This window comes from Phascolarctos cinereus, unplaced genomic scaffold (assembly GCF_003287225.1).
Source record: "Phascolarctos cinereus isolate Bilbo 61053 unplaced genomic scaffold, phaCin_HiC Scaffold_2;HRSCAF=192, whole genome shotgun sequence".
Taxonomy (NCBI): domain Eukaryota; kingdom Metazoa; phylum Chordata; class Mammalia; order Diprotodontia; family Phascolarctidae; genus Phascolarctos; species Phascolarctos cinereus.
Genome location: NW_027555625.1, coordinates 315,281,061 through 315,299,277, shown reverse-complemented (window position 1 = coordinate 315,299,277; position 18,217 = coordinate 315,281,061). Strand labels below are relative to the sequence as shown.

Here is an 18,217-nt window from a genome sequence, read left to right as displayed (position 1 = left end):
TCCAAGGTTGTACCTGGTTGCAGATTGCTTGCCCTCTGAACAATAAGAAATAGATATTTTCCTCTTAGAACAAATAAACAAAAAAAAAGCACCTTTAAAAAGTTTCCTTTTCAAAAAACCTTCTTAGCATGACTTGTATATCCTTCCCTTTACATGGATGGTAGAATTACACCCAGATAGGAGGTGAATTCTAATTCAGATTCTCAGATTTTACAAGTGTTTCATTTGAGGTCCCACAGGGAATCTCCCTGGAATTAAATGCCTATTTGATAATGCTGTTTTTCCCAGACCACTCCTGAAGGTCCCATGGAAGAATCTTTATAATCTTGACATTAAAGGCACAATTAGAGGTAAAAGAACACTGCATTTGGAGTCATAGGACCTAGGTTCAAATCTCAGCTCTGCCTGTATGACTGTAGACATGTCACTTAAACACTTTGGGCCTCAATATTCTCATCTGCAAAATGGGGGCCTAGAGGAGGTTTGTTTGTTTTTATTTTTTTATTTTTTATTTTGGAGGCCATGGAGGTTAAGTGACTTGCCCAGGGTCACACAGTTAGCTAGTAAGTATCTGAGTGCAGATTGGAACTCAGGTCCTCCTGACTGCAGGGCTGGCGCTCCATCCACTGGGCCACTGAGGAGGAATTTTGAACTAATTATTCTCCCAAGCCCCTTCCAGTTCTGATTCTATGACCTTACATTTGTTTCCTTGATTTGCTTTTAAGGGAGTCTACCCATATCCTTAGTTATAGAAGAAAGATCTCCTCTGAGTTCATGTGGTAGGTAACCACTGCCAAATTAGTACAGAAAATATAGAGGTAAAAGCCTAGGTTCTCTTAAAGCATAGGTTCAGGAAAAACCTGAGCAATCATTAGTATTCTGACAGGGCCTATTATAGGCAAAATTACATCTAAATGATAGAGAAATAATTCTTTTATGCATTGCAATCTTGTACGTTCCTCCTAGGCCATGAAAGTTAAAGAAAAGGTAAAGCCATAATCCCAATACTTCCTTATCATGAAAGTTGAACACATTTAGTTAAACAGAGTCATCATCTTATAGATAAACGTATCTAGTCAAACAGTCTCTATAGGTAAACTAAGTCAGGTTACAGATTAAACTACATTTAGAGGGTTCACAGATAGGTTGATTGAAGGAGAAGATTTATATGTCATCAACGAGTCAAAGAGAGTTGAGAGTCTTCCTCTGGCTTCTTATCTAAGGAATGTTTAAGGCTTTAAGTAAATTTTCACATCTCATGGGACAGGTTTTGATCAGGTATGGTTAATATTAACCAAAAGTTGCAGAAATAATAAAAGGAAATAAAAAAATCTCTCCTTCATTTAACATGAAGTACTCAGACCTAGTCACTGAATGTAAATTCCATGAAACCAAGGAATAGGCCTTATCTACTCAATGAATGTGACACAGTGGAAAAGTTAGACTTGAACTCAGTGAACTTCAGTTCAAGCCCTGATGGTGATACAAAACTAGCTAAGTGACAATGGGCAAATCACAACATTTAGAGCTAAAAAGATATAGAGATCATCCGGTCTAACCCCCTTCATTTTACAGATGAATGACCTGAGTGAGGCTTGGATCCAGGGGAAGTGCCTTGAGCTTAAGATCACACAGAGGGTAAAGCAGCCAAGATTCTAAGCAAACTCCCTCCTTCCTCTGTTTCCAAGCCCATCACTCTTTCCATTACACCATGCTGTGGAGCTCCTTCACACTGAGAAGCGTGTTTTAAACAGAAATAATAATAAAATAATAAAACAATAATAATAATAATCATACCTGCACTACCTAAACCAGAGGGCTGGTGCAAAGGAAGCACACTGTAATACCTTAAAAGCACTTGTGTAAATGGAAACTAATGGGGTACCATACCGAGCACTGGCTCAAAAGCCTGAACAGAATCATTTGAAAACTAGAACCTTCCTTGTTATGAATAGCCATTGTGGAAACGTGCAGTGCATGCAAACAGTACTGGGCATGCTACCTCTACCCAAATGCCCTCAAAGTGCCTTAATCCTTTGCTTCTCAGGACAGCAACTCAGCTCTGCCAAGATTGTGAAATGGCTGACCTCAAAGCCCTCTCTCCTTAGAATGGAGGAAAAAAAATGATGATTGAGACAGCAGAGAGATTTCCTGAAAAGGAAATCCTTCTTCCATGGGCTCATAACTCATCGAATTCCACCGTGGAAAGAGCACTGGATTTAGAATCAGAAGATCTACTTACAAAATTGAAGAACAATTGAACAAATTGTCATATATTAACATAATGAAATATCACTGGGCTATAAAAATGATGATTAGAAGAAATTCACAGAATTATGTGAGAAGTAAAATGACCTGAAGCTGAGCGATGTATACAGGAACAGGAAAACAATGATTACATTATACACAATGATGATAATGAAAATAAAAAGGGCATTAAAACAGAAGCTAAGCAATTGTAGTGATCAATCTTGGGCCCAGAAAAAGAGATAAAGAGATACAACACACACCTTTTGTTGGTGAGGTGGGGGACTTTGAGTATGAAATGGTGTGCATGCTTCAGCTGTGGTCACTATGTCAGTTAGTTTTTACTTAACCATTTTTTCTGTCTAACAAGAGAAAGCTCACTGAGTAGGGGCATGGTAAGAGTGTGTTTGAGGGGAAATATAAGGGGGAGGAGGAATCCAAAAATGACTAATATAAAAACAAAAAGCATTAATAAAAACTTTTAAACATAAATGAATGAACAAATGAATGAATGAATAAAATTTTAAAACATTAATAAAATCTTGGACACAGTTGCAACTCTGCCTCTTGCTACATGTGCCACCATGAATGAGTCATTTAAATTTTCTAATATTTTCTGACACTCATCTGGCAAATGAAACTGCTTGCCACCAGAGATAAAGGACAGAAAGAGCATTAGACTGGATTCTAGAAACCTGGCTTCAGTTCATCTCTGTAATTTACTAAATGTGTTAAGTTAGTAAGTCACTTGCCCTCTCAATGTCTGTTTACCCATTTATAAAAACGCCCCTCTTCTCACTAGGCCACATACTATTCTCATTTATCTTCTTCTACCAGTTTTCCAGTTCTCAAACCAAATAAAATCAATACTGTCAGTTACTGGAAGGGGCTTGGAAATCTTCCCGGTGGCTGCACTCACAATGGCCTGTTTCATTGGCCCATCATTCTGCTATAAGGGTTATCTCCCTCTATTGGAATAAAGGTTGTTTAAGGTAGAGACTGTTTTTGCTTTTATATTTGTATCCTTAGCACTTAGCCCAGTAGTTTGCACACAGCAAGCACTCAATAAATGCTTTTTCATTCATTCAAATAGTCAGAATAAAATTATTTCTAAGTCCCTTCCACTAGCAAAATTACATGATTCTAGAATTTTTCATAAATGATCTTAACTCAGTCCTTCCTTTCTATCAACTTGACAAGTTATTTTTGGGTTTTCTTTCTTTCCCAACTTCCCTCTCTTTGTGTGCCAAAAAAAAATTACCTGAGTCATGAATGAAAAAAAGGGGGGGAAGGGGCTTACTCCCCAAGTGATTTATCAAGGAATGAATCAATCAGCAAACATTTCTCAAGCCTTGAGTATCTACTGTGTGCTCAGGCACTGTGTTGGAATGCTGGAGACAAAAAGACAAAAATTAAACAAGTCCTACTGTCTAAGAACTTACATTCTATATATACACATATCTTAACATAGAATACAAAACATAATCAATATTTATGTCCTTGTATTTATTGAACAGATGTTTAATGTAAATGATTCTGAACCTATTTTTTAACTAGTATGCCACATGGCCTTAGGCATTCCAAAAATCAGCATGTCAAAAACAAAATCTTTCCTCCAAAACCACCTCTCTTCCTTACTCCTCTCAAGGGTACCACCATTATTCCAGATCAACAAACATCATCCTTATTCACTCTCCTTCATCCCTCCTTTACAGATTCTCCTCAATTCTACCTGCCAAATATCTCTACCATCCATCCCCTTCTCTCCACTCACAGAATAATCACCCTACTAGCTTAGAGCCTCACTATCTTTCACTAGGACTATTACAAAAATCTAATTGTTCTCTCTGGATCCAGGTTTTCCCCTCTACAATACAACCTCCACACAGCTGTCAAATTGATATTCCCAAAACATTCTTCTGTTTCAGGAATGGAAGTTGTTGCATATTGTCTCTGGGATAAAATACAAGCCCCTTTGTGTAGTATTTAAAATGCAGAACAATCTAGGCTCTAAACTATCCTGCCAGGCTCAGTATTTTACTCCCTTTCCCACAGTATATAATCCAGCCAGTTGACCTGCTCTCTATTTCCAATGCACCCCATCTCCCAGCTCTGTACTTTTGCACAAACTGATCCCCGTATTTGGAATGCATCCCTCCATCACATCCACCTATTTGAATTTTCAGCTTCCTTCTAGGCTCAAGTGCTACCCTTGCTTACTATTCCACTTGCTAGTATTCTTGCCATTTCAAATGCTTTCTATTAACTTTGCATATATTTCATTGCTGACTTAGCTCTAACAAGTTGTTTCTTAATAAAATGCAAGCTCTTTGAGCATAGGGATGGTTTCATTTATTTATTCCCATTGCCTAACATACAATATCTATCACATGATATTTATCATAAAGTTTTGCTGAATGATTGTTAGAGTAAAATCATTGTCTAGGGTTTTCTAAGTAAACCATCATACCATCTGCAAAAAGCAATAATTTTGTTTCTTCTCTCCCCCCCCTTACTTATTTTTTTCCCCTTTGTATTGATAGCATTTCTGGCACTATAGCAAATGGTAGTGGTGAAAATGGACATCTTTACTTTGCCTCTGTTCTTATTAGAAAGGCCACTATTATATCCCCCTCACATTTAATGTTAGCTCTTGGTTTTAGATAGAAAATACTTACCATATTAAGGAAAGGTCCATTTATTCCTCTTTAAAGTGTTGTAATTTGTCAAAAAGCTTTTTCAGAATCTATTTATATGATCATGATTTTTGTTGTTCTTTTTCTTATGGTCTATTACGTTTATAGTTTTACTAATATTGAACAAACTCTGCATTCCTGGGTAGAAATTCAAGTTGTCATTGTGGACAATGTTTTTGATATATTGCTGTAGCCTCTTTGCTAATATTTTATTTGAAAACTCTGCCTGTCTTTATTAGAGATATGGATCTCTGAGAATTTTCTTCTGTTTGGACTCACCCTGGAATTATGCCCCCCAAAGTTAATAAAGTTTACCTAAAAATGATGTGGCATTACTGCTACTATATCTATATTTCAAAGAGATTGAATAAAGGACACATATTTGATAATATATTTATAGCAACTGTTTTATGGTATTAAGAACTGAAAATTAAGGGAGGTGACCAATAACTGAGGAATGGCTAAACAAATTGTGGTAAAGGAATGTAAAGGAATGCTATGGTGCTATAATCAATGGCAAAGGGGATAGGTTCAGAAAAACCTGTGAAGACTTGCATGAACTGATACAGGGTGAAATGAGGAGTAATAGAATAGTTTATACAATAACAACAACAACAACAATATAAGGACAAACATTAAAAATCTTGAACTCTGATCAATGAAGAGATCAACCTCAATTCAGGAAAACTGATGATGAACATTACCCATTACTTCTGACCCAGCTGGTAGACTCAAGATGCACAATGAATATACATTTTTGGACCATATGGGAAATTGTTTTCCTTCACTATGCGTATGTGTTATAAGGGCCTTTTTTTCCATTTTAAATTGGATTAGAGGCAGAAAAAAAATACTTAATTGAAAAATAAAGTAAAACAAACTAAAAGTGTCCTTCTGCCCCCTCTCATCAAAGTATGTCCAATCCTTTAAGATCCAATTCCCATTCCATAAAATCACAAGGGACCTTAGAATATATATATATAGTCCTGTAGATGAACAGGGATAGTGTCTTCAATATCCCTGCAAGAGGCCATCAAATCTCTGCTAAAAACCTCTCGCTATGGGAAACTCACTAGCTATTAAGACAGTTCATTACTCTTAGGGGCACCAGATTTTTTTATCTTAGTATTTTGTCAAATTCTGCCCATGGCTACTAATTCTGCCTCCTGGGAACTAAATTGATCAAAACACTTTGTTTTAGGACACTGTCTTAACCCAATAATCATTTATTGCCCATATATTATTTTTGTACTATATGAGAATTTCCTCTCTATGTGAAGGACTCCTTGAGGGCAAGGGCCTTATCATTGGAATCCACTTGTTCCTTCATTTAAAATCATTTCCATCATTACCTTCCAATGACTCCATCAGCTAAGGATAGAGTTATCCCTAATAACAGACATCTGTGCGATGCAACAGAAGGGATGGTTGCTTTTTTTCTTTATCTTTTAAGGGAATAGGTCTAGTAGTGGTATTCAGGTACCAAAGGATATATAGTTTAGTGACCTTTGTGGCATAGTTCCAAATTGCTTTACAAAATGGATGGACCACCTTACAAATCCACTAAGTGTTAGTGTGCCCGTTTCTGACAAAGCACCCCTCCAACACTTGTCAACATGATGGGGGGGCAGGGTAGAACCTCACAGCTGCTTTAACTTCAATCTCTAAAAGTTACCTGGGACCTTTTTCTTCATAGAGTTGTTACCTTGGATTTCTGCCTTTTGATGTTCAACTGCCTATTTATATACTTTAAACATACATCAACTGGGAGATGGCTCTTGTTCTTTGAATCAACTCTTTTATCTATCTTGGAAATGGAAGGATTGTAATCAATGCAGTAACAAACCAAGATTCCAGAGGACAAAAAAAAAAATCTCTTGCTACCATGGCCTGACAAAGAGGTTACTGAAATCAAAAAGCCAAATGAAGTATACCTATTTGGACCTGATCAATTCAGGAATTTGCTTTGCTTTCCTATTCTTATTTATTAGTTTGGCTTTCTCTTTGTTTCTGTTGTCCAACTGGAGAAATGGAGAGGATTAAATAAGAATTTTAAAACCTTCAACAGAGAAACATGCCTCTGAGATTTTTCCCATTTAAATGTTTCCTTCTAATTTTAGCTGGGTCAACTCTATTTCATAATCAAAATTTTCTGTTTTTCTCCCGTGATCTTCTTTATTCCTTCTTTGGTCATGAACTCTTCCCCTAGCTATAGATGCAAAAAGTAATTTCTTATTGGCTCCTTTGTTTACGATATGATTATTAAAATCTAAGTCACGTATCTATTTAGAGCTAATAATAGGATATAGAATGAGTTGTTGATCTAAATATAAGTTCTGTCAAAATGCTTCCCAGTTTTGCCAAGTTTTCATCAAATAGTGAATCCTTAATTGTCTGGCCTTATTATACTCTAGGAATAGGCTGATAAGTTTGCTTGCTTCTGCATGTTGTAGCTAATCTATTCCATACTGATCAGTTGTTCTTTTTTTCCTTTAGAGACAGGGAGGCAAAATCAACAACTTAGTAACTGAATATATGTGGCGACCCAAGAAATCAAAGATAAATGATGCGTACAAAAATATGGCAGCTTTTCTTCAGTGACTAAGAACAAGTGGGGAAAAGCTATATTACAGCATATGAATATAATGGAATACTACTATGCTGTAAGAAATGTGTATGAACTGATTCAGAGTGTAGTGAGCAAAACCAAGAACAATAAATACGATAATAAATATATTTGAAAAGCTAAAAATGAAAGACAAGAATTCTGAGGAATGCAATGACCAAGGTGATTCCAGAGTCCTAATTATGAAACATGCTATCCAACTCTTGACTGAGGTGCTGGGCTCAAGCCATAAAACTGTATATCTTTAGACATAAACAATGTGTGAACTTGTATTGTTGACCATACAGAACTGCCTTCTGGTTTTGGATTTTTGTTTTTGCTAAATAGTGGGTGGAAAAAGTATGTGAGATGGAGAGAAAAGTGTCAATTTTTTTTTAAAGTGTGGCATAGATTGTTAATGCACTGAGAGATTGAGACTCCTTTTCACAAAAGCATCTAATGACACCTCCATCAAAACAACTGGCTTAGCCTGGTAATGCCAGAAGGATCCAGAGGCAACCAAATTTCTGAATTCAAAGACAATTGGGAAGCTCAGGTATCCTTATTTACAAATGATGGTAGGAACAGGACCACAGGCTAAACTAAAGGTCATCTTGGCAGAACAGAGCAAGGCAGGTGGTTAAAAAAGCCAGAAATAAATAGTATTTCAAATAGACTGAAGGTAGCAATATGTCAAGAGAATGTTGTAGCAAAATGCTCTATCTGGATTCAATAATTGTCTAAATGACTCAAGTTAAGTGTCATTGGATAAGTCACTAGGGCTTTGCATGTCAATTTCCTATGAAAGGGGAATAATGCTGGAACTTTACATTACAATAGTATTACACGGTGCTACAAGACTCAGCACTACAAAAACATAAATCGTTACAAACAGCATAAACATTACTGGATTATGAAATCTGTGATGGAAAAAGACAGAGTTCCTCTATTAACCCTCTTGTTTTAAAGAAACTGAAACCAACAGAGCAAAGCCAGTATTCATGGGATCAGATTGCAGTTGATACATTTTACAGCTGAGAAACGGAGGGCCAAAGTCATAGTATATTAAAAGAACTTCGGATTTCAATGGTGTAGAGAGCAACAGGTAAAATTCCTCTACCAGGTGATGAACTCAAGTGTGCAGATTAATGCATTTTTTTAGACATGTTCAATGCAGAATTTGCTTTGCTGAACTATACGTTTCTAAGAGGTTTTGTTTCTTTCTTTGTCAACAGGGGTGGAGAGTGAGATGGGGAGAGTATGCAAATCTGAAAATGAAATTAAATTTTTAAAAATTAGGGGCAGCTAGGTGGCGCAGTGGATAGAGCACCGGCCCTGAAGTCAGGAGGACCTGAGTTCAAATCCGGCCTCCAACACATAACACTTACTAGCTGTGTGACCCTGGGCAAGTCACTTAACCCCACTGCCTAGCAAAGAAAATTTTAAAAATTTGAAAAAAAAATTTTTTTAATTAAAAAAGAAAATTAAAAATAAAAAGAATTTCTCTACCAGCACAGGTCAGCATCTTCTTTGAAACTGAATATTGAGTTTGCCTATAGCAGTGTGGCTGCCTCACTTGCCTAGAACTACACATGACCAGTCAAGGAGGTAGTAAAAAGACAGCAAGTCCTGGATGCAGAGCTCGCATCAAGGCATCAGCCCTCTGGTAACACAGTCAATGATTACTAGGTATTAACAGAAAGGGGCTCCAAGAGCCATTCAAAACCCAATAGGAAGCAAAATAAAACATTCCTAGAGGCACTGTGAAAACCATGTCCAATGTCCCTGGGGCAATCAGATCACCAGAACTGTACCCTCTTCTATGAGGGATATGCACTCAAGCATTAAGAATTAGGCTGGGAACAATTTAGGCCAGGAACAAGAATATTTCTGACACAATTTTTTAAAGGATGAAAATCTTTCCCTGGAGGCAGAGTACATTATAAATATGATACCTTTTTTCCAAAGACATTACAATGAGAATGCTAACTTTCTGAATCAACAATTAGATGCAATTTGGTTGCCAACCAATGATCTTATCTTCATCCCGGTGTCACTGTAGCATACCCACTGGACCCTAACCTCTCACCTCCAAAGTCTGTCCATGTTGTTTCTTGGGTTTTCGAGAGCGGGCTTGTTTGGTCTGTTTCATTTTATCTTGGCCTTGAAAAGAGTACAGTCTGTTGCCTACGCTTGTTGTCTAAGGGCAGTAAACATTTCTGATGAGCCAGGTTTGAGGCACAGAGGAGAAACCTCTTTAATTGAGCTAAAGAGCTCATTTAGCTCATTAGAAAGGAGGTACTTGCTCACCATCTCTCTTAGCAACCTCGAGCTCTCAGAGTTTCTAATTCCTAAAGGAGTCCTGGCTTTGAAAGAAATTTTTCCACAGGCGGAATTAGACTCTGGAGGACTTGGCTCTACTAGTTACCCCCTTGAGCAACTATCTTCTCCCTAGAGCTCAAAATGAGGGGGTCAGTAGATGCCTATTAGTTCTGAGGCCTCTGAAGGCATCCCTCAGCAAATACCTCCTACACAGCACCTAAAAGATGGATGATGGTGGCTGCTGTATCCTCTTGAAGACCTTCAGTGAGGCTGTGACAGGGATCCCACGCATCACTTCTTTTCATAAAACAGGCAATATTCCATGTTCCTTCATTCACTCATCTGTGATAAATGCATGTGCCTGTGGCTTTTAATTGTTTGGTTCTAAGGAGGGGAGATGGAAGACACAGAGAAATAGAAGTCAGAAGCATTTCCCCATGAGGGACAGACACCTCATGGAAATGTGTCTTGGTTCCCCAGCAGTTTAGTGCCATAACTGCTCTTTCCCTTTCATCTTGTCTGAAGAGCAAGTCACCCTCTCATGGATCTTCCCCTTATATAACACTTAATAAAAAGAACAAAAGGAGGCCATAGAGAAATACTGATTTTTAATTAAACCATTATAATAGGGTAAACTCTAGGCATTCATCAATTTCCATTCTAAAAACTGGGAAAACTTTAAACAAGGCAGTTTTTCATTTGTTATTTGGCTACTGTTACAAAAAAATTATGAAACACAAACATAAAAAAAGGATAGAAAAACTGTCAACAGTAATGTCCTTATTCTACAAAATAGCACCAGTAAAAGGCCTTAAAACCATTACAATAGCATTTCTGAAATGCTGCTTCCCCAATTGCTTCCTCCCCTTAAAAATGTTCCTACACGGAATTAAAAGACAGGTGTCACAGCAGATAAAAATTTTCTGGAGGAAGCCTCAGGGTTATTATAGACTTTCCATCTTTTAGATGAAAAACAAAAACAAAAAATGTGCATTTGAACCCTAAACATGACCACTGTCCAGAGGAAGGTGATGCAATACAAAAGCGTGGGATTATCATGCAATCAACCTCTGAAACCACAAACAATGCACCTAGCAGTTACTAAGCAAAGTGCCACCTGAGTAAGGAGAAGATAAGGACTTTTTCTTCCTCCACCACATTTTGGGAGAAGGAATGGTGAGAGCTGAAGTGATGGAGAGGTTAGTAGCCTAGACAGCCATAACACACACTTCAAGGCACATATTCATTTAGCTGCCTGTTCAGTCTTGGGCCTTTGACTGCAATATCTCAGGGGAGAAAAGGTACCCAAAATCCTGACAAAGAATGAATGTGTCTATTTAGTATTCCAGCCCCACTATCTTCCCCCTTTAGGCTATCTTGCAAGTAGTAGCAGGACAATAAATAATTTGAGTTTAGTTTGTGTCAACGATTTTTCTTAAATGCACTGGAAATGTGTTGAAACCAGCCCTGCTGGATTCATCACCTTCCAAAATGCCTGGAGGTGTTACACGGGCATTGACTTGCACACCCAAGCTTTCCAAAATCATTTGTTCTTGATTTTTATTTTAATTTTTAGAGTGAGGGAGTTTTTATTCTTTTTCTTTTTTTATTTTAATGAAGTAGAAAATATTGGACTAAAGGAGAACATACAAACTATTGTTACTAATGACTAGAAAAACCATCATATGCTGCTCAGTTTCTTTCAGTTACATCTGTATATAAGTAAGTCTGTCAGTAGTTTCATTCAGCTACATTTGTATCTTTCCCATCAGGATTGTATTTCACTGAACAAGGAGCAATAAACCAAAAAAAATTTTTTATGACAATCTCGACACTTGTGCTGTCTCATTGCTTCAGAATATGACCTAACAAAGTTTGATACCTTATTTCTACAAACTTTAGCCATCATTTTGTGAGGGGAGAAAAAACAAAAACAAACACTAAAAATCTCTATTTCAAGTGTAGTTTAAAAAAAAAAAAAGAAGCACCAATCTTGCCCCTCCCAGTGGCCACAATCAAGTGGTAGGACTTGTCTGTAGGCTTCAGAGAAATAGTTTGCACAGGTCTTCTGAAGAAGTGTGCCTCAAAAACAAGAGTCCCACTGAGAAAATAGGGAAAAGTCTGAGGTACATGTAATGACTGATGGTTTAGGTCTTATTCTGACCTTATTCATCACAGCAACAAAATCGAAGAATAGCAGAGACTAGAACTTGGGAGGGGAAGTTGAGAGGGGGAGAAGAACCCACAAGTTCTGCCATCCCTGGTCATGGTTCTTCCCCAGTGTTACCCTCCTCCAATGGCCAAAATCCCCTTCCACCTGTCAGCTCCAGCCCATGTGTTATTCACAAGCAAAGTAGTCCTTCAGTGGGGCAAAAAGATGCCGGATAACAGGGACGCTCCAGGATCTGCCCAGCAACTTCTGGCGAGCACCTCGACCCATGTTTGACACGTCGGTGTAATGGACAGGAAAGCCAAAAATTCTGGGAGCAGGAACAAGGCAAAATATGGGGACATGAGAGGCAGCAAAATTTATTCCCCTAAGGCTGGAGCCAAATTTTCTTGGGATAAGACCATAGGTAAGGTAAAGGTAGGGATCCTTTAATGTATATCTATACCAAAATTCCCAAAATTGATCTGGCCCAATCTTGACACATAAAACAGAAGTTTAAAATCGCAATTGGAAACCAACTCAGTTTTACTGACAATTTAGTTTGGACCTGCAACTAACTCCCCATCACACCCATAGCTGTCATTATCCTATACCAATAATAGCTAATAACTAGCATTGGCCCTTTTAAGTTTTGCAAAGTCCTTTACAGATAATGATGATAATGATGATAACTAACATTTATATAGCACTTACTATGTGCCAGGCATTGTGTTGAGGGCTTTAGTTATTACTTCATTTGATCCTCATAACAACCCTGGGAGGTAGGTACTATCATTATCCCCATTTTACAGATGAGGAAGCTGAGACAAACAGAGATTAAGTGACTTGCCCAGGGTCACACAATTAGTAATTATCTGAGGCTGGATTTCAACTCAGGTCTTCTGACTCCAGGTCAGGGCTCTATGTACTGTGTCACCCCAGCCACCTCACCAGTAGCACACCACAGCATCCATTAAGTTATATGGTTAAAAGTACCTAAGGTCAACTTGTGATTGTGTCTAAAGATAAGAGAGTGGTACATGGAGTCAGGGTATCTGGGCTCCAGTTGTGAAATGTACATTGCATGATGAAACACACCACCCACCTCCAGATAGAGAAGTGGACTGAATGCAGATTGAGGCATTTTTTTTAAAGTGTGGTTAATGTAGGAATGTTTTGCTTGACTACATATATTTGTAATAGCTTTTGTTTTTCTAGCTTTCTCAATGGGAGAATGGTGGGAGGAGAATTTGCAGATGAAAAAAAAAATTTTTTTTAATGTCTGATAGTAGGCATTATGCCCTTTGAGGGCATAAGCCTCCTTAACTATAAAATAATGTGGTTGGAATAAACCCTTCTGTAAGATCATTACCACCAGACATGGGAAGGAGAGAGCACCTACTCCTCTGAGTCAGATCTAAGGCTTCCTAGCTTTAATGTAATAATGAATAGTGAAAATATGCACCTTTCCTAGTACCTAACCCCATCTTCCCTCTGAGAAACATATAGTGAACGGTCATTGAGAAATCAGTAAAGACACAAAATCGCTGGTATCTTAGAAATCTGTGTTTGGTCTCTTCCAAATGGGAAGTTAGCAAACCATTTAACACACTGATCACATCTTCCATGAGATCAAATGGAGAATAGGGCTTAACATTACTTGATATTCTCCCTTTATATGCTTCTAACAAAAATTAGATATTACTATATCTTGATTATTACAACATTCCCACTTCATCCTTTAAAGCCTTCAAAGTCTACCTCTTGCACAAGGCCTTTCCCGGTCACCCTAGCTCCTAGGAAGTAGTGATCTAATTAAACATACATCACAATATGTATTGTAGTGACACATATGGATGCCTTGTCTTCCCAGATAGGACAAGCTCCCCAAGACCAGAGATCCCATTATACCTCCAGAGTCAAGACGGTCACAGGAAAAAAAAATATGTTGAATGAAATAGGGAGTGGAGAAAAGATCAAAGGGAAGCCCAGGAACAGATATACAAGAAATGGGTCAAGTAGCTGAATTTTCTTACTTTTCTTATAACCACTGTGTTAAGCAACACAATTTGTCAGTCACAAATGAGTGGGTTAGGAAATCACCAATTCTATCATTTCATCTGTACTTGACCCCATTCCAACCCACCTTTCTCTGTTTCTCTCTGGACCTTCTACCCCAAATCTGCTCACCTTTCTAGCTCTGTGCACCATAATATATCTTCTTTGCCATTCATGATAACAGGGAATTGCTGATTTTTCCCCTGTTTGATCGAGTTCGACTTAGTTGTTATTGTCTGTACTTTCTTTAACTGGGGAACAAAAACATCAGGTAATGAACAAAGAAGGCTACAGGGTCAGTACATGAGCGAAAGAAGGTTTGATCCAAGCAAAAGACAAAGCTTTGATTTAGATAATGGTCAGGAGAGGGCAAAAGCATTGTCTAAATAACTCAAGGTCAGGGAGAAAAAAGGATGAAAGCCAGGCAAGTCAGTCACAATCAACAGAACTCTAAACTGACCCAATTTACTGGAGCAGCCAACCCCCTAGGCTATATTAAGCCATTTCCTTTATCTTCTCAGAAGAGAAAGAAAAAGCAGCTCAGGGTTTCTGGTCTTCAGGAAGGTTCCATGTGACAATTCAAAAGCAGAAGTTGTTAGTCTCTAGAAATCATTCATCTGGAGGCCTAAAAAAGGGGAGTTCACATGAAATATCCCTCATAAGTCTAGCCAGACTTCTGGTGGGCACAGAAAAAACAGGGAGGGCACTGGAAAAAGACAAAGACCTCAAATTAAGGAATCCAAAGGGATATTCCTTTCCTAAGAGAAAGGACCCTTAGACATCAAATCCTTAGACCCTTGTACAAGGGCACACAGGTATTCAAAATGAAGAGGATACTGTTTCAGAACAAGCTTACCTTCGCTATCCTATTGTACTCCAGGCAGTCCTGAAGCTCGAGTTTATCGGTCTTTGATGCTATCACCGGCCTGGGAACAGCCAAAACTCATTATGTTCTACAGTCCACAAATGAATCTACTCTGCTTCCAATCGCCTTCTAAGCCAGTGATCCCTTTACAAACTCAAATAGCGTTAAGAGTAGCAAGCAATGAAACAATTTGATAAGGCAGCCCAAAAGCTGCATGAATAGAAGCAGAGGCTCTAAAAGAAGATGAGAACATACCTCAAGGATTGGCCTTAGTAGCAATTTTTTTAAGAGGCATGGGTGGAGAAAAGGGACAAGGAGAATGACTGGAGTCATTACGACTGGAAAATGGACTTTGGGAGAGGGGAAAGAGTGGGGCACCACACAAGTGATGGTTTCATTCAAAAATGTGAAAGGCTAAATAGAAGAGGCAAATAATGAAAATTAGAGCTGTATAGATCTAGACTAGGCTCCCTCAGCCTTATCGAAACTCTCCTATCTGGAGATCATCAAGAGGAGATCTCACAATTACTTGTTAGGGAGAGCATATTGAAATAGAGAAAAGCTTCCTGGCTACAGTTCTAAAACTCTGTAGCTAAAAGAGACTTAAGAGGAAATGTAGTGCAGTGAAAGGAATCCAGGATTTAGAATAAAAAGCAATCACATTACCTAGTTCATGAAGCAAGTGACTCATGGTACAGAGAAGGGAAGCAACTTTGTCCACACCACAGTGCAGGAAAGGGTATTACTGATGTGCATAGATAGGAAAGGAAATGTCCAGAATTCTAAATAAAACCCGATGCCATTGGGAGTAACTTGACATAAAGGGGAGGACAATTTATGAGAACCCTGGTTCTTGCACTGAATCATGATGAATAAATCACTCTCCTTACTCAGGGCCTCAGTTACTTCATCTAAATGCTGACAGGATAATAGAAAATGACCTCAAATATCTATGCATGTCCAGGAAATATAGAAGCCCAGTTACATGATCCCAACCAAACTATACTGCAATGACTAATTCCCAGAAAATTTTCAACCCTGGGTTGAGTATTATTAGAGAACCAATTCCCAAAATTTGGCTGTGTACACACACACACACACACACACACACACACACACACACACACACACATTAAGGTTCTATGACCATATACTATTTATTCAAAATTGTAATTAAAAAGATTCCTACTGGACTGCTACTACAAGCAAAATTTAACAGCAAGAAACCACAGACATAAGTGTAATAAAGGGTATTCCACCAATTCAGGGATTAAAGCATTAGACATCTGTCAAGCCAGGCCCCTTTCTCTATAAGGCTAACAAAAGGACTCTACACCTGGTTCTCAATGGTTACATAGCTCCAAAAACAAAAATAAAGCTTACTTAACACCCTTCCCTTTTGTGGGAGTGGAGAATATGAAACTTCATGCTCTGAATGTCCTTCCTTAGAAATTCCCAAACAACAAAGGACCAGAAAGGGACCTTCAACATTATCTAATCTTCCAAATTCTCACTTCTAGAATCACATCCATACGTTGACTATTGACCATAGCAGTCAGCAATTCCTTTACAAGAAGATCACTACTTCCAGAAGGAACACCTATGTTATCATAGAGTGGAGTCAAAAATCTGAATATCTCTGTGTTTTGTCTGCTAAGTCTAATATAACCTTCTAGAGCTGGAAAGAATAAATCTAATATACCACTGAAAGGTAAGCTGGTTGAAGAAAGGGCTCATTTTATCTTGTGGCCAAGTATTTGGCACACAATATGAACTTGCTTTGTTGAATCTCAATAAATAGGCCTTCAGCTATAAATATCCAAAGATAACAAACTGTGATAACGTTTGGTAGATGCACATTTTTTCTCTCCAACATGATCAATGTGATCTTCACAACTACCATGCTTCGTATTCAGCAACATCACATTGGCAGTTGAACATATTGTACTTGAAAGTCAGAGACAGGACAGGCATTACAAGCCTGGGACTTGTAATCACTTGAAATTGAATCACTAGTCAATATAAATTTATTGTGATCTTTGAGTCTCCCTTCTTTTCATATAATCAAATCAGAACAAGAATTATAACTTATATATTCACTGATGGTAAACATGACAAAGTTCTGTGGACTGCCAAGAAAAACTGACTCACTTCTGAATCTATACATCTTGAACTGTAATAGTTTAGGGTAAAATATACTCATCTGATAAATCAGAAAGGAATTCTCTCCCCATTCCCCTCTAAAAATTTAAATGCTTGAAGGAGATAAGACAGATTTGAATAGGTTAAGTCATATATGTAAGCTCACCTCACTAGTCTGTCTATGCTGCCCACACAGAATTACATATGAAGGTGAGGAAATCTCTCAAACTTCAAAAACAACCCTACAACTGTATCTCATTGAGCCAAGAAGAGAACTATTGACCTTATCGAGGGTCAAACTCATAATCTCCTACTGGAATAAATCTTATTAGACTAATGAAAATCCTAAAGGCCCTACCTTGCCAGTTCACAAAAAGATTTACTATCACGGCTTAAAAAGTCACCAAGTAGAGCTTTTTCCCTTGCTCCCAAGTCTAGCCAGTTAAAATCACTTATAAAATTAGGAACAGGATTCTTAGTTTTTGAAAAGTAAAAACAGGGAAAAGTGGGATGTTAGAAGGGTAAAATGAAGCCACCAAAAAAATGTAAAACTCCCATCCATGGAATATCCTAAGAAGCTCGTGGCAACCTATGCATCTTAGAAACACAGTCTTACAGGAAACTTTCTAATGAGAAGCCTTCTATTGTTGTTCATTAAGAGCCAACATAGTCTTATAATAAACAGGTAAATTAAATGGATAACGGATGCAATGTGGCCTACCACCAAGAGGAAACTATCAGTTTACTCAAATAGGCTGGGGAACAACCACCCTTCCCACATCTATAAAACTTAGGACCCACACCAAGGATGTGACGTGGTCTCTCTCATGTCACTCCTGCCTGACCCATCCTATGGGAGAAGTGAAATATTCTCCACATCACCTAAAATGGGGGTGAGGGAGCTAAGAGAAGCACATTTGTGTACTAGTGTCCTTCAGAATGCTTTCCAGTCAGAGGCCCCAGTAAAAAGTCCATTATCAGGCCCCCAAGCAGTAGATATACAAAACCTGAGAAGCCAGGAGGTAGTTAGTTACCTGTTCATCCCAGGCAGGTTACCCCAGTAATAGCGGGCCCGGTGTGCAGCTGAGACTTTGATGGCATCAATCATTACTGGGTTACACTGTAGACCAATG

The 18,217-nt window shown here is 38.2% G+C and overlaps 1 protein-coding gene across 1 annotated transcript in view; it reads right to left on the bottom strand.

The window, feature by feature from the left end:
* Window positions 1–10,463: 10,463 nt before the first annotated feature.
* The window catches only part of DNMT3B (DNA methyltransferase 3 beta), a 36,860-nt gene continuing 29,106 nt past the window's right edge, over window positions 10,464–18,217 (bottom strand). The window contains exons 18-21 of the mRNA XM_020990819.2: window positions 18,119–18,204; window positions 14,934–15,003; window positions 14,210–14,328; window positions 10,464–12,350 (exon numbers count right to left, since the gene is read on the bottom strand). Of these exons, the coding sequence (XP_020846478.1) occupies window positions 12,209–12,350; window positions 14,210–14,328; window positions 14,934–15,003; window positions 18,119–18,204 (417 nt within the window). The 3' untranslated portion in view covers window positions 10,464–12,208. The remainder of the gene's footprint in view (window positions 12,351–14,209; window positions 14,329–14,933; window positions 15,004–18,118; window positions 18,205–18,217) is intronic.